Here is a 25,057-nt window from a genome sequence, read left to right on the forward strand (position 1 = left end):
TCAATACATAGGATTTCAGCAGGATCTACCCCAGTCTGCTGACATGCAAGCAGAGTACCGGTAGTAGATTTTTGTAAAAAGCTTTTATAATTGTAAAGGACAATGTTTTATCAACTGATTGCAATAATGTACATTTGTTTGAACTATTAAATGAACCAAAAATATGACTTATTTTATCTTTGTGAAAATATTGGACACAGTGTGTTGTCAAGCTTATGAGATGCGATGCAAGTGTAAGCCACTGTGACACTATTGTTATTTTATATATATATATATATATATATATATATATATATATATATATATATATATATATATATATAGCCCTGCGATGAGGTGGCGACTTGTCCAGGGTGTACCCCGCCTTCCGCCCGATTGTAGCTGAGATAGGCTCCAGTGCCCCCCGCGACCCCAAAAGGGAATAAGCGGTAGAAAATGGATGGATGGATATATATATATATATATATATATAAATGTCTAATGATAATGTCAATGAGGGATTTTTAATCACTGCTGTGTTGAAGTTGTAACTAATATTGATACTGTTGTTGATAATATTCATTTTTGTTTCACTACTTTTGGTTTGTTCTGTGTCGTGTTTGTGTCTTCTCTCAATTGCTCTGTTTATTGCAGTTCTGAGTGTTGCTGGCTCGGGTTTGCTTTTGGAATTGGATTGCATTGTTATGGTATTGCTGTGTATTGTTTTGTTGGATTGATTTATTAAAAAAATAAAAAAAACAATTTAAATAATAAAAAAATTAAAAACAAATCGATTTAAAAAAAATGAGAATCGATTTTTGAGAATCGCGATTCGAATCCGAATCGATTTTTTCCTACACCCCTAAATTGTTTATAATATGCCCCCCCCCCCCGAGCCGCACTTTAGACATACACATATATGCTCGGGGGGTGATTCAATGGAACTCGGAAATCGTCGCTTTATAATTAATTCGCACTTTTTTTCTAATGTAACATAACGTAACTACATAAACTGATCCTTTGCGGTACGAACCAATGCCGTAATAACTTAACTGAATATGACGAGCACAAAAACAAGACGTCACAAATGGGAAGCTTTTGGATTCGTCAACAGGTGATTCCAGAATATACTGAGGTCACTTGAAGGCAACATAAGGCAAACATGAAGCTCCGGCACGCTGATGATGTGATGGAAATAAACGGTGGAGGTAAAACACTTTTGTTCATATTAATAACGTCGTAGTTATTGGATGGTTTAAATGTGGTTCTTTGTCACTGGTGGTCGACCGTCATCATACTAATAACTGCATTCGTTAAAGGGGGTGGTCACCGGCAGTTGACAGCTAGCATGTATGCTAGCTAGCATGCTAACTAGTTTGACACAAAATGTCTTGTTCCTTAACGTACCTCTAGACGAAAAGTAGTCGACCGGACAAAGCAACTGGTCTCGGCGAAAGGCTACTTTTGCCTGCCGCCATGGGGGCTATGTTGTCTCGCAACGAGAGCAGCCTGACGCTCTTGTCGGAGAGGCCGAGCTCCGGGCGGCGAGGCGACGACGACGACGACTCCGGTGATGATGACTCTTTGGACGGGCTCGTCAGGCGGGAAGACATCGCCCAGTTCCCCTACGTGGAGTTCACCGGCAGGGACAGCATTACGTGCCCGACGTGCCAAGGCAGTGGACGCATACCCTCAGGTAAAGTACTTCTTATCTATAATCTATATAATCTACAGTGTTGGGTTAGTTACTGAAAACCAGTAACTAGTTACAGTTACTAGTTACTTTATTTCAAAAGTAACTCAGTTACTTAAACCAAAAAGTAATGCGTTACTGTGAAAAGTAACTAATTAGTTACTTATATATATATTTTTTATTTTTTTAAGGCCCCATTTAATGCCCTTTTAGCCTTCATTTTAGTACTGTTATTGCACTGGAGAATAATACAATCTGTTGTTCAACTTGACATGCATTTGCATCACTGAACTCTGCTAAGCAATGTGGTCTACATACAACACACAAAGACAAAGATATGTTTTAAAGGGCCAATTTGTGTCAGACCAGAACAAATTGACAAAACTATTTTAAATAGCTGCAACTTAACATACATAAGTAACAAACAGCATAATAACAACATAGCTGTAAAACAAGAAAGGCACACACTACATACATAAAGCCTAACCAGGCGTTTTTTTATCTCAAGGAATTCTGAAATAAAATCATGTCTGAAGCCCAGAACACTCTACACATTTCCCCACTTAGTTTAGAGAAAAGGAAATATTAGCCTGGCCCACTAGTATCCCTCTTTAGGTTTGTGAACTTTATAGTCTAAACATTTAGAGTGATGTGATAATCAAACACTCTAAAAGTCTAAAATGAAAGAGTATATAAGAGAATTGACAGAGTGTGTGTACCTTCAGTGTGCAGTGCCGCATTAAAATCCAGCCACTGTTGGAGGTGGAGGTGAAGTGTGTGTCTCTTTACTAGCTTCGTCGAAGCATGTTGTTTTTGTAGCTGTTTTAGCATATTTGAAACTTACATTCAACTAAAATGTTCTTTTCTTTGTGGTCGATAAAAGAAACGTACTGAAAATATCTCCATTTTAAGAAACTCGGCTTCGGGGTTCGCCATGACGTCTTGATAGTAGACACAGACACGCCCCCTCCCACACACACACACACACACACACGTACACACAGACAGCGCTCTTTTTTGTCGCCTCTTCAGCAGCGCTGCAACACTCAGATCTTTTCAGTTTCTAGCCGATACTACATAAAAAATAACGCAAAATAACGCAGTAACGCATCATGTAGTAACGGTAACTGAGTTACTGAATATAAAAAATAACGCGTTAGATTACTAGTTACCGCCTATAGTAACGGCGTTACAGTAATCTATAATACAAACCCCGTTTCCATATGAGTTGGGAAATTGTGTTAGATGTAATACAATGATTTGCAAATCCTTTTCAACCCATATTCAATAGAATGCACTACAAAGACAAGATACTTGATGTTCAAACTCAAACTATATATATTTTTTTTACAAATAATAATTAACTTAGAATTTCATGGCTGCAACACGTGTCAAAGTAGTTGGGAAAGGGCATGTTCACCACTGTGTTACATGGCCTTTCCTTTTAACAACACTCAGTAAACGTTTGGGAACTGAGGAGACACATTTTTGAAGCTTCTCAGGTGGAATTCTTTCCCATTCTTGCTTGATGTACAGCTTAGGTTGTTCAACAGTCCGGGGGTCTCAGTTGTGGTATTTTAGGCTTCATAATGCACCACACATTTTCAATGGGAGACAGGTCTGGACTACAGGCAGGCCAGTCTAGTACCCGCACTCTTTTACTATGAAGCCACGTTGATGTAACACGTAGCTTGGCATTGTCTTGCTGAAATAAGCAGGGGCGTCCATTGTAACATTGCTTGGATGGCAACATATGTTGCTCCAAAGCCTGTATGTACCTTTCAGCATTAATGGCGCCTTCAAAAGATGTGTAAGTTACCCATGTCTTGGGCACTAATACACCCCCATACCATCACAGATGCTGGCTTTTCAACTTTGCGCCTATAACAATCCGGATGGTTCTTTTCCTCTTTGGTCCGGAGGACACGACGTCCACAGTTTCCAAAAACAATTTGAAATGTGGACTCGTCAGACCACAGAACACTTTTCCACTTTGTATCAGTCCATCTTAGATGAGCTCAGGCTCAGCGAAGCCGACAGCGTTTCTGGGTGTTGTTGATAAACGGTTTTCGCCTTGCATAGGAGAGTTTTAACTTGTACTTACAGATGTAGCGACCAACTGTAGTTACTAACAGTGGGTTTCTGAAGTGTTCCTGAGCCCATGTGGTGATATCCTTTACACACCGATGTCGCTTGTTGATGCAGTACAGCCGGAGGGATCGAAGGTCACAGGCTTAGCTGCTTACGTGCAGTGATTTCTCCAGATTCTCTGAACCCTTTGATGATATTACGGACCGGAGATGGTGAAATCCCTAAATTCCTTGCAATAGCTGGTTGAGAAAGGTTTTTCTTAAACTGTTCAACAATTTTCTCACGCATTTGTTGACAAAGTGGTGACCCTCGCCCCATCCTTGTTTGTGAATGACTGAGCATTTCATGGAATCTACTTTTATACCCAATCATGGCACCCACCTGTTCCCAATTAGCCTGCACACCTGTGGGATGTTCCAAATAAGTGTTTGATGAGCATTCCTCAACTTTGTCAGTATTTATTGACACCTTTCCCAACTTCTTTGTCACGTGTTGCTGGCATCAAATTCTAAAGTTAATGATTATTTGCAATAAAAAAAAATGTTTTATCAGTTTGAACATCAAATATGTTGTCTTTGTAGCATATTCAACTGAATATGGGTTGAAAATGATTTGCAAATCATTGTATTCCGTTTGTATTTACATCTAACACAATTTCCCAACTCATATGGAAACAGGGCTTGTAGTATGTTCGATATTTAATGATTGAGGTCCATCGTGAAACAACATGGCCGCTAGGGTCAAACGTTAATTTGCAAACTAATAACAGCACAGCGTTTCACACAGTTGTCAAAGTAGGGGTTGTCTTTTTCAAAACGGTCACACTAAACTTTGCTTTATTACTCTTATAAAACAAAGGTTAATATGTAGAGATGTCCGATAATATCGGCCAGCCGATACTATCGGCCGATAAATGCTTTAATAAAAAAAAAAAAAAAGTAATATCGGAAATTATCGGTATCGGTTTCAAAAAGTAAAATTAATGACTTTTATATATATATATATATATATACAGTGGGGCAAAAAAGTATTTAGTCAGCCACGATTGTGCAAGTTCTCCCACTTAAAATGATGACAGAGGTCTGTATTTTCATCATAGGTACACTTCAACTGTGAGAGACAGAATGTGGAAAAAAATTCAGGAATTCACATTGTAGGAATTTTAAAGAATTTATTTGTAAATTATGGTGGAAAATAAGTATTTGGTCACTTCAAACAAGGAAGATCTCTGGCTCTCACAGACCTGTAACTTCTTCTTTAAGAAGCTCTTCTGTCCTCCACTCGTTACCTGTATTAATGGCACCTGTTTGAACTGGTTATCTGTATAAAAGACACCTGTCCACAGCCTCAAACAGTCAGACTCCAAACTCCACTATGGCCAAGACCAAAGAGCTGTCAAAGGACACCAGGAAAAGAATTGTAGACCTGCACCAGACTGTGAAGAGTGAATCTACAATAGGCAAGCAGCTTGGTGTGAAAAAATCAACTGTGGGAGCAATTATCAGAAAGTGGAAGACATACAAGACCACTGATAATCTCCCTCGATCTGGGGCTCCACGCAAGATCTCATCCCGTGGGGTCAAAATGATCATGAGAACGGTGAGCAAAAATCCCAGAACCACACGGGGGGACCTGGTCAATGACCTACAGAGAGCTGGGACCAAAGTAACAAAGGTTACCATCAGTAACACACTACGCCGACAGGGAATCAAATCCTGCAGTGCCAGACGTGTCCACCTGCTTAAGCCAGTGCATGTCCAGGCCCGTCTGAAGTTTGCCAGAGAGCACATGGATGATACAGCAGAGGATTGGGAGAATGTCATGTGGTCAGATGAAACCAAAATAGAACTTTTTGGTATAAACTCAACTCATCGTGTTTGGAGGAAGAAGAATACTGAGTTGCATCCCAAGAACACCATACCTACTGTGAAGCATGGGGGTGGAAACATCATGCTTTGGGGCTGTTTTTCTGCCAAGGGGACAGGCCGACTGATCCGTGTTAATGAAAGAATGAACGGGGCCATGTATCGTGAGATTTTGAGCCAAAACCTCCTTCCATCAGAGAGAGCTTTGAAGATGAAACGTGGCTGGGTCTTCCAGCATGACAATGATCCCAAACACACCGCCCGGGCAACGAAGGAGTGGCTCCGTAAGAAGCATTTGAAAGTCCTGGAGTGGCCTAGCCAGTCTCCAGACTTCAACCCCATAGAAAATCTGTGGAGGGAGTTGAAAGTCCGTGTTGCCCGGTGAGAGCCCCAAAACATCACTGCTCTCGAGAAGATCTGCATGGAGGAATGGGCCAAAATACCAGCTACTGTGTGTGCAAACCTGGTAAAGACCTATAGTAATCGTTTGACCTCTGTTATTGCCAACAAAGGTTATATTACAAAGTATTGAGTAGAATTTTTGTTATTGACCAAATACTTATTTTCCACCATAATTTACAAATAAATTCTTTAAAAATCCTACAATGTGAATTCCTGGATTTTTTTTTCACATTCTGTCTCTCACAGTTGAAGTGTACCTATGATGAAAATTACAGACCTCTGTCATCATTTTAAGTGGGAGAACTTGCACAATTGTGGCTGACTAAATACTTTTTTGCCCCACTGTATATATATATGATAGCCTATTATTTCCGCACTATTGGCTAGTGATGCACCAAAAACTCGGGACTTTGATCACTGAAACGTGGAGTTATGATGATGTACCGTATTTTTCGGACTAAGTCGCAGTTTTTTTCATAGTTTGGCCGGGCTCCAGTGCGACTTATATATGTTTTTTTCTTTTTTTATTATGCATTTTCGGCAGGTGCGACTTATACTCCGGTGCGACTTATACTCCGAAAAATACGGTAAGTAAGATTGTCTGGAGCGGAGGCAGCATGTCTACGTTGTGGACGTACTTTATTGTATTCGAGATATACTCGTGGACAGCGATCTACAAAAAATGCAATGTGCAAATATCGCCAGAAGCTGTTCACCTTGGAGATCTGCTGGGGAAATGGGTTATGGCAGTGGTGATTGCGATAAGATTTCAATTATTTTTTTGAAAGTGGTCAAATATGTACTTTTGTGTTTACATTTCATTAATTAAATATTCGCTACGATTTTGGGAGTGAACTTTTGTTTAGAATCCGCTACTTGACGCGATTTTCTCCTCATTTTCTCGGGCCCTAGAATGTGTTGTTCTACTGCAGCCAAACAAGAGTCATTGGATGAATTATCAGCTTTGTCCCGCCCCCACACAGTGATTCGATTGGCAGCAAAACGAGCGAATAAGCGATCTTGAAATATAAACCACTGCCTGAGCATTTTCCAGTTTCATTCCGTTGTTCTCAGTCAATGTATGAGTAATTTTACAATCCTGAAAGTGATGTACCATGAATTGATTTAAGTGGACCCTGACTTAAACAAGTTGAAAAACTTATTCGGGTGTTACCATTTAGTGGTCAATTGTGCATAATATGTACTGTACTGTGCAATCTACTAATAAAAGTCTCAATCAATTAATCAATCAATCAATGTTTTCTTTGTCAAATCCTACATCTTTAAGTATTTTATTTGTTAATGGAAACTGTATTTGTGTTCTGAGAGTGAGCTTGCCTTACTTAAAAGACCAGCAGCTGCCACTGGCATACCAGATTTGTGTTAGATTGTACAATAAGCAGCAACAATTGAAAATTAGGGCAAAACGATATAAGACAAACAATATGTTTAATACTAATTATTAGTAAAAACATGGATTTGTTCTTAAATGCGTGCGCAACATTTTTTAAGCCTTCTACATTCAAGCCTTCACTTCATGATTTCCAATTATACGATGACATCATATTTCATTTCATTTTCATTTATTTATTTATTTCAGGCAATGACATAAAAAAGTACAAAGTTGACAACACATAATAATATAAATTAATATAGTGCAAAAGGTAATGTTATAGTATGTAATGCATGTTAGTCCAGTTTTGCCTGAAAGGGAGTGGGAAGAAGATAATTTATTTAATCCCACCCCCAGTTCTCCATTCAGTGATTATTCACATGAGTTTCACTGTAACTTTGTTCAAGGATTATAATACAGATGTTGTATCATAGTGGCATTACCACAGGTAACAATAATTATTACACTGTAACAATAATTTGTATCAACAATGTAGGAACAATGAATATACCAACAATGGTAATAGACAAAATGCCAACAATGGTAATAGACAACATTGCAATAATTGTAAGGAAACATTGAGCACATGTTAACACTTTGAGACAGAGTACAACAGCAGGTCAAATTAAAGACCCTCATCTCTATATTTGAACCAGACCCCATGTTTGTATAATAGTTTAAATCGATTAATAGTTTGGCATTGCTTGTGTTGTAAGTCCAGTTTTATATTGACCACACCTCCACCGCCACTCGTATATTAGCAAGCTGTGAGAAACCTTAGTCACCATCATAGAACCCATATTAACTGTACGTACAGCTTGTTTAATGATTGTGTGTATATAGGCATTCATACATGCTGTAAAATAATCAAATTATTGTTTATAATAAACACAATAAGATTGTTTATTTGGAGGTTGCACAGGAATTTAAAAAAAAAAGAGAATGTTTTGTAGCATGGCTGTTGACAAGTGTATGTTGCAATCAGTCTATGTGACTTATCGTTTTCCCAACTAGGTCAAGTCAATGAGCTTGTTGCATTGATTCCATACAGCGATCAAAGGCTGCAGCCTCAAAGAACGTAAGTCAAAAGTCTGCACAAATCAATTGGCGTGTTTGTTCAATGTATGTGTACTTCCTTTCACCCAGGAAACTCTACGTGGTTCTGTCGGTCGTTCTGTGTTTCCTGGCCTCTGTGCTGGTGGCATTCTTCCTCTTCCCCCGCTCGGTCGTTGTGCTGGATGACGGCATACGGGCAGTGACGGTTCACTTTGACCACGCTAACCACATGGTCCAAATGAACATGACAGTATGTGCTTCAGCCCCCTTTTTTGCTCCCGTGCTCCCCCAACTGTTGTGATTTATTTTTTTGACTGTCCCCCAGAGCACACTCAATTTCAGCAACCCCAACTTCTTCTCGGTGCGGGTGCAGAGCGTCAGCTGCCAGGTGCTCTACATGAAAAAGGTGATCGGGACGCAGCAGCTCAACAATGCCACCACCATCTTGCCACTCAGTCAGCGTCAGGTACGTCCCGCTCGTCACCGGAGACATCTTATTGTAGTGCCTGCGTGCTCGCTTGATTTGCTGCTCCTCAATGTTGCACAGGTGAACTACACGGTCAACGTGGAGATCGGGAGCAGTGCGCCATACGTCTAGTAAGTGTCCAGTGGAGAACAAAAGTGCAGACAGATCCCACTGTTTTGCTTAAAAAGTTAGAAAGGTACTTTGATAAATCTAGTTACCGTATTTTCCGGACTGTAAGTCGCTACTTTTTTCCTACGCTTTGAACCCTGCGGCTTATAAAACGGTGCAACTAATGAATGGATTTTCCATCGATCCAGAGGCTCACCAAACGACGTGTTCATATCTCTAAAGTTAAAATCAGTTATCGGTTTGTACCGATTGATTTTTACACCTTTAGTTTACAGTATTTAAGTAACACTGTACAGTGCCAGGTGCCTTAAAAAGGCCCAAAACATCATAAGGGACCCATCTCACCCTGGACATAAACTTTTTGAACTGCTGCCCTCGGGCAGGAGATACAGGACAATAAAATGCCGGACAAACAGATTTAAGAACACTTTTTACCCGACAGCAATAGTGTCGCTGAACACAAGACAATGACTGTGCATGTGAGCTGTGTGCTTTGTCGGGTCTGAAGGGGGGTCCCACCACAACATAAATTGTGGTGTGAATCCTGTGCAGGTTTCGAGAACCTTCCTATAATTGGTGCTATTTTCCCTGTGACTGCTACTAAAAATGTAGAACGCATTAACTATGTTTTTTATAATCTGTTGAGACTGACCAACCTGACTCGTGATGCTGTTGAGGGGCTTGCTGAACAACTTGCCCCAACTTCCCTCATGGCCGTCCAGAACCGCATAGCCCTTGACCGTATCCTAGCCAAGGAAGAAGGTGTGTGTGTGCAATGTTTGGTGACCAATGCTGTACCTTCATTCCTAACACCGCCCCCGATGGCTCGGTCCAGAGGGCCCTGGAGGGCCTCCATGCCCTGTCTAAGGAACTTACTGAAGTTTCCGGTGTCTCTGACCCCTTCAAAGATTGGCTCCAAAGCACCTTTGGAAGGTGGTCTGACCTAATTAAGTCTGCCCTGATCTCCGTTGGAGTTTTCTTGGCCATCATAGCCTCATGCAGTTGCTTTATCGCCCCTTGTGCTAGGTCTTTATGCACCCGCATCATTGTTAGAGCTGTAGAAGGTCAACCCCACCCTGTTTCTGGGTTTGCTATGTCACTGAAGGGGGTCAAGCAAAGTGGTGACTTTCGAGAAATGCTAGTTTCCTTCCCTGACAGTGACGACATTGACATAGATTCCATCCGTTTATCTCCCATGTAACTATGCTTTTATTTTTTTACGAGCTTGCTCAAAGAGGGGCGTATTTTAGAAGTGTTGTACTAGTGATAAAGATCTTTTTAGAAGATCTGAAGGGGGAATTGTCGGAGGCAGATATTTACATATATCCGTATTTAAGTGTTACTTCTTTTATTTCATAATCATATTACAAAACAGCTAGTGTTTTTCTTCCAATTGTGGTCTTTTGGTTGTCTGCAACATACTGTGTGCTTAAACCTTGAGTGAGGAATGTAAGAAAGAGAGATACTCCTTTCTCTTATCTAGCCTTATGTCCAGGTGCGGAGGACAATGGGCATGTGTTTTGGCTGGAGGGACAAGACTGCGAGGGTGGGAGGAAGAGAGACTTAAGAGGGGAGAGGGTTTTTCAAGGGGGGGCAGACCATCTTAGCGGAGCGATTGAATGTTCTATGCTGGATTGGTCTCAATATATTTACAAAGCTTTGCAAATATATTACAAAATACCTACTCTGTCTCTGGTGGTTTTTCTACTCAGCTTTAAGTGTCGTAAAGAGCATGGGAGCGACTTGTGACTTGAATTCCCTGGGAGGAACAACTGGTCCAAACGCAACAGTATTTTTATGTATTTTTATCTATCTTATGTTTTTATGTGTTATTATGAATTTGCACTAAATTAGTTTTTGCTTACAATTTCGTTGTACAAATGTACAATGACAATAAAGATATATTCTATTCTCTATTCTATTTCTTTCCGTTTTAGTGCCTTGAACCGAAGGTATTGTCTTCTAATCGTCCATAGCGTTTCTACTCGTATGGTTTCTTAATTCATCAGTCTAAGCAACGTTTATAAGTTTTACAATATAACTAAAACAATTCGTACTTGCTTCACCGTCTCATGTGTGATGTCTGTAGGAGTGTTTTCATACATGCTATTGTAATGTAATCAAGCTAGCGTCATTAACATTAGCTAATATGCAAACACGTTTATGACTATTAGTATTATCAACTTACAATGGCATTCTTTTTGTATTGTTTCAGTTTCTCAAATTCCTCAGTATATTCACCAAAACGTCACCGTAGAGTTATTGGGTCTGTTTAGCTGATTGGAGAGCTAGCTTGCGCAGCTAGTGGGTCCATGACGATGACTTCTGTTTTGTTTGATTAGCCGTTTTACTGCTGTGTTACAGGCACCGTTTGGAAACAATTAAAGTATGTAAATAAACATTTACAGAATCTTTCCGCGTAAATAACTCACTTCACAACGTATATATCTGCGGCTTATAGTCCGGTTAATATATGGAAAATATTTTTGTCTTCGAAAATTTTGTGGCCGCAGCTTATATACCGGTGCACTCTCTTGTCCGAAAAATACGGTAATTGCAACACATAGCATATAATGTAATCGGCTCCTTTCTTCATTTGAGGAAAACCCATAAAAATGTTTTTGTAAGATTATTGAAAACCTAAATTTATTACGGTAATTTTGATTTGTAAGAACAAACACTAGAATTTGAACAGTATTACACAAAAGGGGGAAGTGTCCCAACAAAAGTCTATATCAATGTGTTCTTTGTGTGTTTTTCAGTGCCTTCTGCACCATGCCCAGCATTAAGGTCCACAACATTCTCGTTTTTATGCAGTAAGTATCGCTTTAAATTCATCTTTTAAAATATCAATTTATCCAGATGTTACTACGACCACATGTAGAGTTCAATGGCTGACGCCAAAATGTTGATATCCATTCATTCATTAGCCCGTAACCCACTTTCAGTTCCACAACTCTGCAGTACAACCTTAAAATGTCAAATACATAAGTAGTTTTTGTTTGGGTTTAGGATACATTTTCCCCATCGGAAATAATCTGTTTCAGTGTCGTTATAAGTCATATTCTTAACTGTCGTACGAATGTAAAAAGTAAAATAACATTATACAGCATTATTTACAGTATGCATACGTTTTTTACCGTTTGATTGTAATTTTTCCCTGCTTTTAAGTGTTATAAAACATGTAAACAATACATTTGTGTACTAACCCTTAAATTATATAAAACCATTTTATTGCTGACTGAGCAACGGAGACTGAGGCTATATTCACACTGCAGAGTAGGATGTCCATTTTGGATTATTTTTTGTCAAACCCCATTTTCTTTAATGTAATCTGCAGACATGACGTCATGTTGTTCTCAGTCCTGGTGCATGTGACAATTTCAAGGATTTCATCCAATCAAAGTCCACATTTATTTTCTGAACCAAATTATCGCATGTAGAAAACAAAGTAAGAAGGAAGAGGGCAAGCATTTTTGGTGTCGCAGTTTGTGGGACATTTGCTTCGGTGTCTGCTCCGAAAAGCGTGTGGGTGAGCAGTTGCCGGAGACAGGAATAGTGGAACATTCATGTGAAAAACACATTTTCGCCTGTTTTCTGATCATTAGTCAAGTATTTATTTTGCAACCTTCTATTTTGGCAAACAATTATGAAGTTTTTAGTATTTGATGATGAATGTTCAAAATGCAGTTGCATTTGATACATCATTCCATCCATTTTCTACAGCTTGATCCTTTCGGGGTGGCGAGGGGTGCTGGAGCCTATATCAGCTGCATTCGGGCATATCTGATTTATGTCCACATACAAAAGAGGCCTGGGTCGGATTTGAACATTTCTGGTTGATTGGCAACACTAAATGGTCCCTAGTGTGTGAATGTGAGTGTGAATGTTGTCTGTCTATCTGTGTTGGCTCTGCGATGAGGTGGCGACTTGTCCAGGGTGTACTACGCCTTCCGCCCGATTGTAGCTGAGATAAACTCCAGCGCCCCCCGTAACCCCGAAGGGAATAAGCGGTAGAAAATAGATGGATGGATGTTCACATCGACATGAAAAAAATCCGATACAGGCACATATGGCCAACACATTTGGAATTGACCTGCAGTGTGAAACAAGGCCTTTGACACGTGTTCCCCTTTTCTGAGTTACATCAAGCTCCTTTTTCCAGTTCTAGTAAGGTCGTCAGCACATTTGTCCTCATAATCACTGCTATTACTCAAAAGAGCCAAATAAAAAGGCAAAATATGGTTGTGGAGTTAATTCTTAACATTCTTGCCAATTACACTGCAAAAACTGAAATCTATGTAAGATTAAATATCTCAAGTAAGGGTGATATTTGCTTATTTTCTGTCTAAGATAATTCTTCTCACTAAGCAGATTTTATGTTAGTCTTTTACTTGTTTTAAGGGTTTTGGTCCTAAATGATCTCAGTAAGATATTACAGCTGAGATTTGATGACCTATATTGAGTAAAACATGCTTGAAACTAGAATATCAAGTGTTGCAAAGCTGTGTCATCAACACTCACAAGTATAAAACTACTTTTTTAAAGTAATCATTTCTTACTTCAAGCATGAAAAAAAAAATCATGATGCCGAGCGTATATCATTATGTCAAGATAATGGCACTAGCATTTACTTCATTTAAGAATATTTTCCAACATATTGAGCAAAAAGGTCTCTTTTTTTTCTACCAAGAAAAGTGCACTTGTTATTAGTGAGAATATACTTATTTTAAGGTATTTTTGGGTTCATTGAGGTTAGCTAATTTTACTTGTTTTGGAAAGTCTTGACAAGCTGAATTTTCTTGTTCTTTTGGCAGATAATTTTGCTTAGTTCAAATAAAATACACCTAATTTTATTTTATTTTTTCTTGATTTGAACACTAACTTTTTGCAGTGTAATCCTGATGTATACGTATTTTTGGTGAAAATGTGGGTTGAATTTCACATTTCAGTGACTAAGAGGTATTTATTTATCTACTTTTGCAATGTGGGTCTGTGTCACAGCGGCATCTCTCTACATCACTGGTGTGTGACAGAAAATCTCAGGCTCGCTTGTGGGGGAGTCAGTTTGCATCTATAAACTATAAAAACCGACCTGTCTTTTTCAGATTATTTTGTCGGAGAAATATACTGTCTGGTGCCCACGCCAAAACTTTATTTATTAGTATTGGGGAAGCCAGTTTCCCTGTGTCAACACTGTGCATTGTCTGTTATGCAGAACCTCAGTAAAAACCTCACACATGGTGCGAACGTCCCAGAATAACCTGGAAGCATATCGCTACATCGACTGCGGCTCCAACAGCACGCACCACCGCGCCATGCAGCAGTACTGGGATTCCTTCTCGGCCCGCAGCCACCTTCAGCTGCACAATCAAGAGGGGATGAAGCATCAATGATCTTTTCTTTGAACACGGCAGCTTCCAAAGAAAGGTCAGCTTTTGAATCTTATGATCGCTACTGTTTTCTGTTTTTTAAAGATTCAGTTCTCAACCTTTGACAAAGTTGTGGAAACATAAAAAGGGTTAAAGATAAGCTCTAAAAGGGAATCGATTTTGAGGGATTTAAATTAACACTGCCCAGATGCCAATATTATATTGAGCATCCAGGACTGCAACTTGAGTATTTTCTTGAAAAAGAGACTAAAGTGCCTTGTCATAAACTACTGTTATTTAAGTGAATGAAAAGCAATTCTAGCAGACAATGCTTGTTTTTTGAAACTGCTTTAAACATCTAACAAGCATTTTATGATCTGATCAAGTGAAGCTACACTCCTGCCTCATAAGTGCATCACTGTATTTGGATTGTGTCTTCAAGCTATTAACAAAGTCTTGCATGTCTTGCTGTGTGAGGTTTATCAAGAAACACACAACCTCAAAGTATCCGTTTAGATTTCTAGGTGTTTGTGGGGGTTTTAAGGGAGGTTTTTTTTTGTACAAAAACTTTTTTTTGACTGATGGATTTTAACACATTAAAAAAAAAAATCATTTTGTGTTATTTCTTCCAAAAAAGCATTAAAGGAACTGTAAATAAACTTTCTTGTTAAAAAAAAGAAGCCATGAATGACAAGCATGTAAGGTACCACATCATCATCACTTTATTCTATTCTTCCTTATTTTTTTGCATACAAAATAGCAGAATATCAGTTTTGAACTTTTTACTGTATGTCTCATACATGATCCTATAGCTGCTTGTGAAAATATATTACTACATAATATAGAGATCAACACAGAGGCAAATACAAAGACCACAATATATTATTGCTGTAATAAACGTAGTGTGTTTTCTCACTAAAATAAATGCATAGCAGAGATACAAGAAGGCATTAAGTACAAAAATATAGCTGGATAAAAAGCTTATTAATTCATAAAAAGAGTGCTTCATCTTTGGTTAAGAACATTTTTTTGGCCGCCGTGTGACTTGCACACACAAGCGTGTGGAAAAAGTCACTAAAATAACTGTACAATAACACTGTACGCCTTTCCTCATGTTGCCTTATCTCCCTCACATCAGTTTCACTTACATTCCTTTTAATTAAGAGCGACACTCCAAGTCCATAAAATACTTTCAAAGCACCTCCTGCACACACATTTTGTTAAAAGAATGTAACATGCGCTCACTAGACTCCGTTTGTTGTCATGAAGTGAGTGGGGAGATAAACAGGATTGTCGTTAGAGGTTTGACATAAGAAGAGTCTATGTGGAAACACACTTCCTGCATGTGCGCTGAGAAAGGAACAACAAGATATATAACAGGTCTTTGGTCTCGTTTACTGTCGGTTATGATGCGTTAATATAGTTTGTGATGCTACAAATGCACTAACCAAGCTGGTTATGATCATCCCTGGCAAGTGGTACCACAAAGCTGCTTCACTTCCATCTGTGGGACTCTCCAAAGTGTGTAAAAATGAGAGATGAGGAGAAAGTGGGACAATTTAGCGAAACGATCCAATTGAAAATGTTATAGTTGTCACATATTTTACAGTTTAACATTTATATTATTTCCCACAGGAAATTGTGGAATTGAAAGTAGTCAAAATGTCCTTAAGAAAGCACCTTTATAAACAGAAAAGGCAGATTTTTTTGGTTTTAATGTAAAAAAAAACATACTTGACTCTGATCTTAAACTCACATATTGTATGTCACTTTTGATAACATTCCCGACTGTCAGACAAGTGTAAAAATAAGTTAACCATATTCCGATAAGTAAAAACTAATAACAAAATATTAGGGGTGTAACGGTACACAAACATTTCGGTTCGGTACGTACCTCGGTTTAGAGGTCACGGTTCGGTTCATTTTCCGTACACTAAGAAAACAACAAAATATAAATTTTGGGGTTATTTATTTACCAAATTTGCATAATCTTCCACCAAAAATATTTTTCTTAGTGGAATATTTGATGTGAAGTAATCGGAACCTTGGATAGGTCAATAATTCATAATAACATTGATTTTGATTCAGTATTATGTTTTGAGCAATGACGGTTTGAAAGAAGAAAAAAAAACAGCATTGTTTTATTAGTCAACATTGCAACTTTTTCTAAATGACATTTAACCTTTAAGCTTTTTTATTTCACTTTTGTTATGTTTTTGTTTATTTTAATAGTATTTTTAGAATGTGTCGAGGGCCTCCGGGGCACACTTTTGACACCCCTGCTATAGATAATAAAAAATTAAATGTGATAAATCTATGGATAAAAAGCAGAGCCTGGCGACGCATGCGCGTTCATCATAACTCTCTCTCTCTCTGTCTCTGCCCCTCCCTCACGAATGCTGCTGCGTGCACAATTTGTTTTGTTTTTAACCCCTTCTTAACCCTGAACGTACATTGAAAATACACGCAACCCTAACTCAAAATGTCGGACATTTGAGGCATTTAAGAAACTCCGCCCTGACAGCTCTGCAAAAGAGGACATGTCCGGTGAAAAGAGGACGTATGGTCAGTCTATCGTAGCCCGTTAGCTGCTAGCATGCCGTGTGTTGTGCCTTGGTGTGCATTGTTTACGCAACGTGTGTTACGCTACTTAACATGTCCGTGTGGAAACTCGTTCGGTACACCTCCGAAACGAACCGGAACCCCCGTACCGAAACGGTTCAATACAAATACACGTACAGTTACACCCCTACAAAACATACCTTCCTTTAAGTGCTTTTGTGAAATTTAAAGATAGATTTAGAGGTTCACGCTCTATCCTGTAGCCAAGTATTGTAGGACTAAACTCATATTATTGACTTGATCCTTTGAACTCTATCTGCACTACAGCAGCAGGTTATCATCTCCATGCTCAGTGTTTCCATGGCGACGTAATAAGAGAAGCAGCTTTGTGATAAGAGGCCCAGCAGACGATGACGTGGATTGTTTAAAGATGTAACGATTCTACTTTTGGGTCTTGAAAACGGTCCCATGAGCTGATCTACCGGCGCTGCGACAACATGACCTTGTTGATGAAGTTGACGATGGCCGCGGCCGGTTGTTCGGGGTCCAGCTCGGCAAACAGGTGACACACGTTCTCCGCCATGCTGCCCGGCTTCTTGGCCACGAAACCAAAAACTCTTGAGCGAGGATAGGAGATATGGAAGAATGTTAGCACGAAGATTAACACTATGTTACATTATTATTTCCACTAATGAATATTTTTGCCAGGCATACAGTCTTGATGCCATGCAACTGCTATTGAGACACATGTGCATCATTATAGCTCATTTCTATTATTACTATTATCTACCACATGCGTTGTCATACCAGTCAACAAACAACAGCACTTACTTAACAGTGGTGTTGTCTGTGTTAGTCCACCTATTCAAACGAGAAAGAAAGAGCAGGCTCAGGCAGCTGCAGCCAGCATGCTCACACACACACACACTCCTGATCGTGCAGCTCATAAGTGGAACATACACAAGCAACCATGCCAGGATCACAGCAACAGATGCAGCCATGTGATCCAGGGTGCTGAGTTTAGGTTAGTTAAAGTTTCAACAATGTTTAGGGTGGTCTACTGTCTGTACCTCCTGTCCTTGGGGTCGAGGCTGCTGAAGGTTACACTGTTCACTGGGTAATGTCTGCGGAAGAAGACCCTAGAAGAAGATGTGTGACAGCAATGTGCATTAGACCTGGGGACAGGGCTAATCAACTCACATGATCAAAGTAAGTATAATAATATACAGTGGAACCTTGATTGCGAACCCCTCTATTTGTGAACTTTCAGATCGAGCCAAATATACCTCCATGTGCGAACCATGTCTCTTGTGTACGAACGCTCCATTCAGTCTAGGGATGTCCCGATCCGATATTTGGATCGAATCGGCCGCCGATATTTGCAAAAAAATGCGTATCGGCAAGGCATGGGAAAATGCCGATCCAGATCCAGTTAAAAAAAAACCTCTGCTCCGTGTTTTATTTAAATAGTACATTCCACTTTTCTGCTGCTCCCTATAATTTCCGTTCCGCATTTTCCAGCACACCTTCAACACATCCACAGGTCTGTGGATTCTAACGCAGTTGCTTTTAGCTGCTGGCATTACACGACAGGCTCTTCTCACTCTTTCCTGTGTCTCCCTCTCACAGACAGCAAGCGCACCTTCTTACACACGTCACATACTGTCACGTCATACATCACATACGTATAAGCCCTCCCCGAGCAGAGAGGTAGCAGCATGGCTAACGTTAGCTGTGATGCTAGCGCAGCCGTGTGACCAAATCAAATCAACTTTATTTATAAATGTTCTCTCTAAGGTGCACGCTTGTGCAATTGCGCACTGTTTAAACGTCCTCTGCGCATAGCAATTATATGCCACGCACAAAATCAAATAAAAAAATAAGCGCATAACAATTTTCGACACACCGACACGACAAGAGAAAACAGTTTTCGTCATCATTGTTCAAATATTATAACGTCTGTCGAGACGCTTATCTCCGTTCGGTGCCACACGTCCACACCATCAAAATGCAGAGGCAAAAATTTCCAGATCAACACCGTATGAAAAAATTAGTGATTTTTTTAGTTGTGATTTCCTTCTCTGCATGAAAGTTTAAAAGTAGCATATATTAATGCAGTATGAAGAAGAATGTTTTAATGTAGACATGCAAGCCTTAAAAGAAAATGTTGAAAATCAAGACTACATTTCCTGCAAATGGATGCATTTCTACCCTATATTTTAACTTTAGATTCATTCTCATATCAAACTCTTTTGGCTGTCTTTTTGACACTTACATCCGGCGCCCCCCTCCACACTCTGGATTATAAATAATGTAAATAATTCAATGTGATTATCTTGTGTGATGACTGTATTATGATGATAGTATATATCTGATAGTATATATCTGTATCATGAATCAATTTAAGTGGACCCCGACTTAAACAAGTTGAAAAACTTATTGGGGTGTTACCATTTAGTGGTCAATTGTACGGAATATGTACTTCACTGTGCAACCTACTAATAAAAGTCTCAATCAATCAATCAAAACACATAGAATCATCATACTGCTGTGATTATATGCATCAAGTGTTCATTCAAGGCTAAGGCAAAATATCGAGATATATATCGTGTATCGCAATATGGCCTTAAAATATCGCAATATTAAAAAAAGGCCATATCGCCCAGCCCTAGTTCAATGATGCCATTTCTGTTTGTCATGTATAATTTTGTCTATTTTGTGTTTGTCCTTGAATAAACAGGTCAGTTTCTTATTACCAACCATTGTGTATTATTCAAACTCCCCTAATTCAGCTGGCTAGTTGTTATCAAGAGTACTAAAACCCTTTTCAACATGATTCTGACAACTAAGTAGGCTAAATAACTTTAAACTTTAATACATGCTCGGATAGGCCATTATCGGTCAGTATCGGTATCGGATCGGAAGTGCAAAAACAATATCAGTATCGGATCGGAAGTGCAAAAACCTGGATCGGGACATCCCTAATTCAGTCATTCATTTTACATGCCTGCCAGGCAAAACTCAAGGCTCATCATTGCACCAGAGGCGTGGCCTTGTCTGCCTTCCTAGTCACTTCTCAGCTTTTCAGTTTGTGTACTAAGGCTGGGCCATTATATGATCGTGATCGCGATTAATTTTGAGTTCTATCACGGTGATCAGCTATTGGCAAAACTTTGAACACATTAGGTTCAAATTTTGTACCCTTTGAACACATTTGTGTTCAAAGTTTGTACCCTTGAATGTGTTCAAAGGCTACAAACCTTCACTAAAATATTGACTTATGTCGAGGCTGGAACCTTCTCAGCCTTCCCGGTAAGGTCTATTCAGGTGTACTGGAGAGGAAGCTACGCCGGATAGTCGAACCTCGGATTCAGGAGGAACAGTGTGGTTTTCGTCCTGGTCGTGGAACTGTGGACCAGCTCTATACTCTCGGCAGGGTCGTTGAGGGTGCATGGGAGTTTGCCCAACCAGTCTACATGTGTTTTGTGGACTTGGAGAAGGCATTCGACCGTGTCCCTCGGGAAGTCCTGTGGGGAGTGCTCAGAAAGTATGGGGTATCGGACTGTCTGATTGTGGCAGTCCGCTCCCTGTATGCTCAGTGCCAGAGCTTGGTCCGCATTGCCGTCAGTAAGTCGGACACGTTTCCAGTGAGGGTTGGACTCCGCCAAGGCTGCCCTTTGTCACCGATTCTGTTCATAACTTTTATGGACAGAATTTCTAGGCGCAGTCAAGGCGTTGAGGGGATCTGGTTTGGTGGCTGCAGGATTAGGTCTCTGCTTTTTGCAGATGATGTGGTCCTGTTGGCTTCATCTGGCCAGGATCTTCAGCTCTCACTGGATCGGTTCGCAGCCGAGTGTGAAGCGACTGGGATGAGAATCAGCACCTCCAAGTCCGAGTCCATGGTTCTCGCCCGGAAAAGGGTGGAGTGCCATCTCCGGGTTGGGGAGGAGATCTTGCCCCAAGTGGAGGAGTTCAAGTACCTCGGAGTCTTGTTCACGAGTGAGGGAAGAGTGGATCGTGAGATCGACAGGCGGATCGGTGCGGCGTCTTCAGTAATGCGGACGCTGTATCGATCCGTTGTGGTGAAGAAGGAGCTGAGCCGGAAGGCAAAGCTCTCAATTTACCGGTCGATCTACGTTCCCATCCTCACCTATGGTCATGAGCTTTGGGTTATGACCGAAAGGACAAGATCACGGGTACAAGCGGCCCAAATGAGTTTCCTCCGCCGGGTGGCGGGGCTCTCCCTTAGAGATAGGGTGAGAAGCTCTGCCATCCGGGGGTAGCTCAAAGTAAAGCCGCTGCTCCTCCACATCGAGAGGAGCCAGATGAGGTGGTTCGGGCATCTGGTCAGGATGCCACCCGAACGCCTCCCTAGGGAGGTGTTCAGGGCACGTCTGACCGGTAGGAGGCCGCGGGGAAGACCCAGGACACGTTGGGAAGACTATGTCTCCCGGCTGGCCTGGGAACGCCTCGGGGTCCCACAGGAAGAGCTGGACGAAGTGGCTGGGGAGAGGGAAGTCTGGGCTTCCCTGCTTAGGCTGCTGCCCCCGCGACCCGACCTCGGATAAGCGGAAGAAGATGGATGGATGGATGGAGGCTGGAACCCATTATTCATATTTACATTGTTTCTAATGGGAAACTCTGCTTCACTATATGAACTTGTCGCTGTACTAACCATGTTTAAGAACTAATTAAGTTCGTAAATCACAGTTCCACTCTAATAAAAAAATAAAATGTGTATAAATGCACAAGAAATAATAATAGTGGTGCAAAAGTACAAGTAACTCTGGTGTTTTGGCCACTGTTTCTAGTTCTGTTTTGTTTTTATTCTTTGAAGTTTTTAACTCAAATAGCTTGTGTTTAAAGAAAATACATTAGAGGAAAGGGTTCTTAACCTGTTTGACCTTAGGGCCCAACTTTTCCACTACAAAAATATTAACACTGAATTAATAATATTCATACTCTTTATTTTGTCCTTATTCAATAATTACAGTTTACAACCTTGTCAATTGATATGAAACAATGTGTTGATCACAAAAATTAAGACTTAGCTTAGGCTGATTACAATAATAAATACCAATTCAATATACCGCCAAAGAAGGGACTCATGAAAACTGATACAAAATAAATGTACATACAATTATGCGTCACTAAAATAATTTTAATTCTAACTAAATGATTAGGAATAATATGTTTCGTAAATAAACTGTGAATAAAATTTAAGTGCAAATGCGATGAGGTGGAGACTTGTCCAGGGTGTACCCCGCCTTCCGCCCGATTGTAGCTGAGATAGGCTCCAGCGACCCCAAAGGGAATAAGCGGTAAAAAATGGATGGATGGATGGATGAAAATACAGCTTCACCACTTTAGTCATAATTTTTAGCGCTGAAGAAACTTTAGCTTTAGACTTCTCAAGTTGCTTTGAGATTGTTATACTGCCAGAAGTGGTGAAAAGGGTATTACGACTGAGTTCCGCTACGGCCCAGACGGACCACAGCTGAGAAACATATATTTTTGGCCCAGGCTATGGTTAAGAAGCAGTGCATTAAAGTGTTTTTGGAATTTGAGGTAATGTGAAATAATGTGTTCCAACACAAAAAAAAAACATAATTATTATTTCAGGAACACATTGTTTTTATCCAAAGTCAAAAATGATTTGAACAAAAAGTGCCTGTAGAGGTTTTTTTAGTACATAATATATATGAAGACTGGAATCAGTAAACAGTGCGATTAAAAAATATAAACATGTAGAATTTTTTTTCTCTTCTGATTAACTTAGTAGGTACAGTAAATTTATTCTCCCAGTCTGGAAACAGTCATTTATTCATTCTGTGCCTGCGAGTCCGCAGTCAGGGCAGAATTTCCCCATGCAAGACAAAATGAGCTCCAGCAGTGAAACCCAATCTTTCACGAGGCGCATTTGAATGAAGTTGCTGCTTCTTCGAAATGTTGTCTTTCAACTTCTATGCTAGTGCTGGCCATATTTTTCAAATATGTTTTATTCTTTTGGGCTCCACTTACAACAATGTGACGGAGAAGCACAACAGTGATTGGACATTATGTCGTGGGGGAGGGCCTTTCACCACCACGGACAATCCCGTTCAGATAAATGCAAAGTATACTTTGGGATGGACAAAAATCCTAAAAACCTTACATTTCGGCATGAATATTACTCCTCAAAGTATTGGCTTTATTTATATTTGGGAGGATTGCAAACCGTACACTAGTACTCCCAAGTTGTTAGTTTTACATGTAATGACTGCCAAAACCGAGTAAAATGTACGATCTATTTAAAGGTGATATTTGGTACCTGCGCTGGCTGTCCGTCAGCGTGATGCCCTGCGACGTCACCTTGAACTGGACTACGGTGGCGGCGGGACGAGGGCTGCGGCCCAGTGTCGCATCTGTTGCCTTGGCGATGGCCTGAGGGCCGGTCAGAGACTCCGTTTCCACAGAGTTCAGGTAGAGGACGTTGCAGGCTGAGGATTAACGATGAGTCGGTCAAATGAACAACGAGACGGCATCCCTCTCCCCTGTAATCACAATTCTAGAGCATACAGACTGCACTCACCTGCTCCTTGCTTGAGGAGGTCAGCGGCGGTGCTGATGTTGCTCACTGGCTGAAGCTCCTGCACGTCTCCTATCAGATCTGACAACATGGAGACCACCATGACTTGATGTCAGAAAAAGGTGCATACACTGTAACGATTCACAAGTTAGACTTTTGAAGCCTGCTGACCTTTTTCGAGGATCTTCAGTGCACAGGGCAAAGAGATGGGCGTGATGGAGTGCTGGTAGACTAATGCAGACAGACTCCCTACAAATGCACATAAACAATCATGTCACATGCTAGTTATACACTGCAAAAAGTTAGTGTTCAAAAACAAGAAAAAAAAATACAAAAATGAGGGGTATTTTATTTGAACTAAGCAAAATTATCTGCCAATAGAACAAGAAAATTCGGCTTGTCAAGACTTTCCAAAACAAGTAAAATTAGCTTACCTCTAACCACTAAGGTAGCTTCAAACTTTAAAAAAATGGCCATGCAACCAGCAGAACGTAAGACGTGAAATTAATAAGTAGATTAATAAGAGAGGATAATATAACAACAACTGTTGGTGTGTCAGCATCGACAGTGAGTACACGACAAGGAGGGCGGCTCCATCCATAAATTGGTGATATCCATACCAAAGGTACACTGCAAAAAGTCAGTGTTCAAAAACAAGTAAAAAAAAAAAGAAAAAAACTAAAATTAGGGGCATTTTACTTGAACTAAGCAAAATTATCTGCCAATAGAACAAGAAAATTTGGCTTGTCAAGACTTTCCAAAACAAGTCAAATTAGCTAACCTCAATGAACCCCAAAATACCTTAAAATAAGTATATTCTCACTAATAACAAGTGCACTTTTCTTGGTAGAAAAAAATTAGACCTTTTTGCTCAATATGTTGACAAATATTCTTAAATGAAGTAAATGCTAGTGCCATTATCTTGACATAATGATATGCGCTCGGCATAATGATTTTTTTTTTCATGCTTGAAGAAGTTATTACTTTAAAAAAGTAGTTTTATACTAACACAGCTTTGCAACAGTTGATATTCTAGTTTCAAGCATGTTTTACTCAATATAGGTCATCAAATCTCAGCAACAAGCTGTAATATCTTACTGAGATCATTTAGGACCAAAACCCTTAAAACAAGTAAAACACTCTAACATAAAATCTGCTTAGTGAGAAGAAGTATCTTATCAGACAGAAAATAAGCAAATATCACCCTTATTTGAGATATTTCATCTTACTTAGATTTCACTTTTTGCAGTGTAGCTTGGATGTTTATACCTAAATCGTAAAGAGGTAATTTGACAATCTTTGGGGGAAAAAAATGATTTCTCTACTTTAAAAACTCAAGTTTACATTTTTTTTAATCATAATTTGGAGTACAGGTGAAAAGTTGAAAAGGAAAACAAAGCTTTCTTTGACCACATGGTCTTTAGTTGACAAGCAAATTACGCAACACAGCAGCAATAGAACTAATGTTAGAATAGAAATAG

The 25,057-nt window shown here is 39.8% G+C and overlaps 2 protein-coding genes across 4 annotated transcripts in view; one reads left to right on the top strand and one right to left on the bottom strand.

Moving 5' to 3' along the window:
* Window positions 1-1,043: 1,043 nt before the first annotated feature.
* Window positions 1,044-15,058, top strand: tmem106c (transmembrane protein 106C). The gene is made up of 8 exons (XM_061973981.1): window positions 1,044-1,187; window positions 1,393-1,675; window positions 8,438-8,501; window positions 8,570-8,729; window positions 8,805-8,945; window positions 9,027-9,076; window positions 11,837-11,890; window positions 14,293-15,058. Exons 2-8 carry the CDS (start codon window positions 1,456-1,458, stop codon window positions 14,468-14,470), a joined length of 867 nt encoding a protein of 288 aa, XP_061829965.1. The 5' UTR covers window positions 1,044-1,187; window positions 1,393-1,455; the 3' UTR covers window positions 14,471-15,058.
* An 841-nt stretch (window positions 15,059-15,899) lies between these two features.
* Window positions 15,900-25,057, bottom strand: part of tns2a (tensin 2a) — a 220,920-nt gene continuing 211,762 nt past the window's right edge. For 2 of the 3 annotated variants that reach the window (XM_061973993.1, XM_061974011.1), the window contains exons 23-28: window positions 23,748-23,825; window positions 23,580-23,657; window positions 23,319-23,487; window positions 18,079-18,147; window positions 17,840-17,869; window positions 15,900-17,625 (exon numbers count right to left, since the gene is read on the bottom strand). In XM_061973993.1, coding sequence (XP_061829977.1) covers window positions 17,487-17,625; window positions 17,840-17,869; window positions 18,079-18,147; window positions 23,319-23,487; window positions 23,580-23,657; window positions 23,748-23,825 — 563 coding nt within the window. In that variant the 3' untranslated portion in view covers window positions 15,900-17,486. The remainder of the gene's footprint in view (window positions 17,626-17,839; window positions 17,870-18,078; window positions 18,148-23,318; window positions 23,488-23,579; window positions 23,658-23,747; window positions 23,826-25,057) is intronic. The other variant, XM_061974002.1, reaches the window with a different exon arrangement.

Source organism: Nerophis lumbriciformis, linkage group LG01 (genome assembly GCF_033978685.3).
Source record: "Nerophis lumbriciformis linkage group LG01, RoL_Nlum_v2.1, whole genome shotgun sequence".
Classification (NCBI taxonomy): Eukaryota; Metazoa; Chordata; class Actinopteri; order Syngnathiformes; family Syngnathidae; genus Nerophis; species Nerophis lumbriciformis.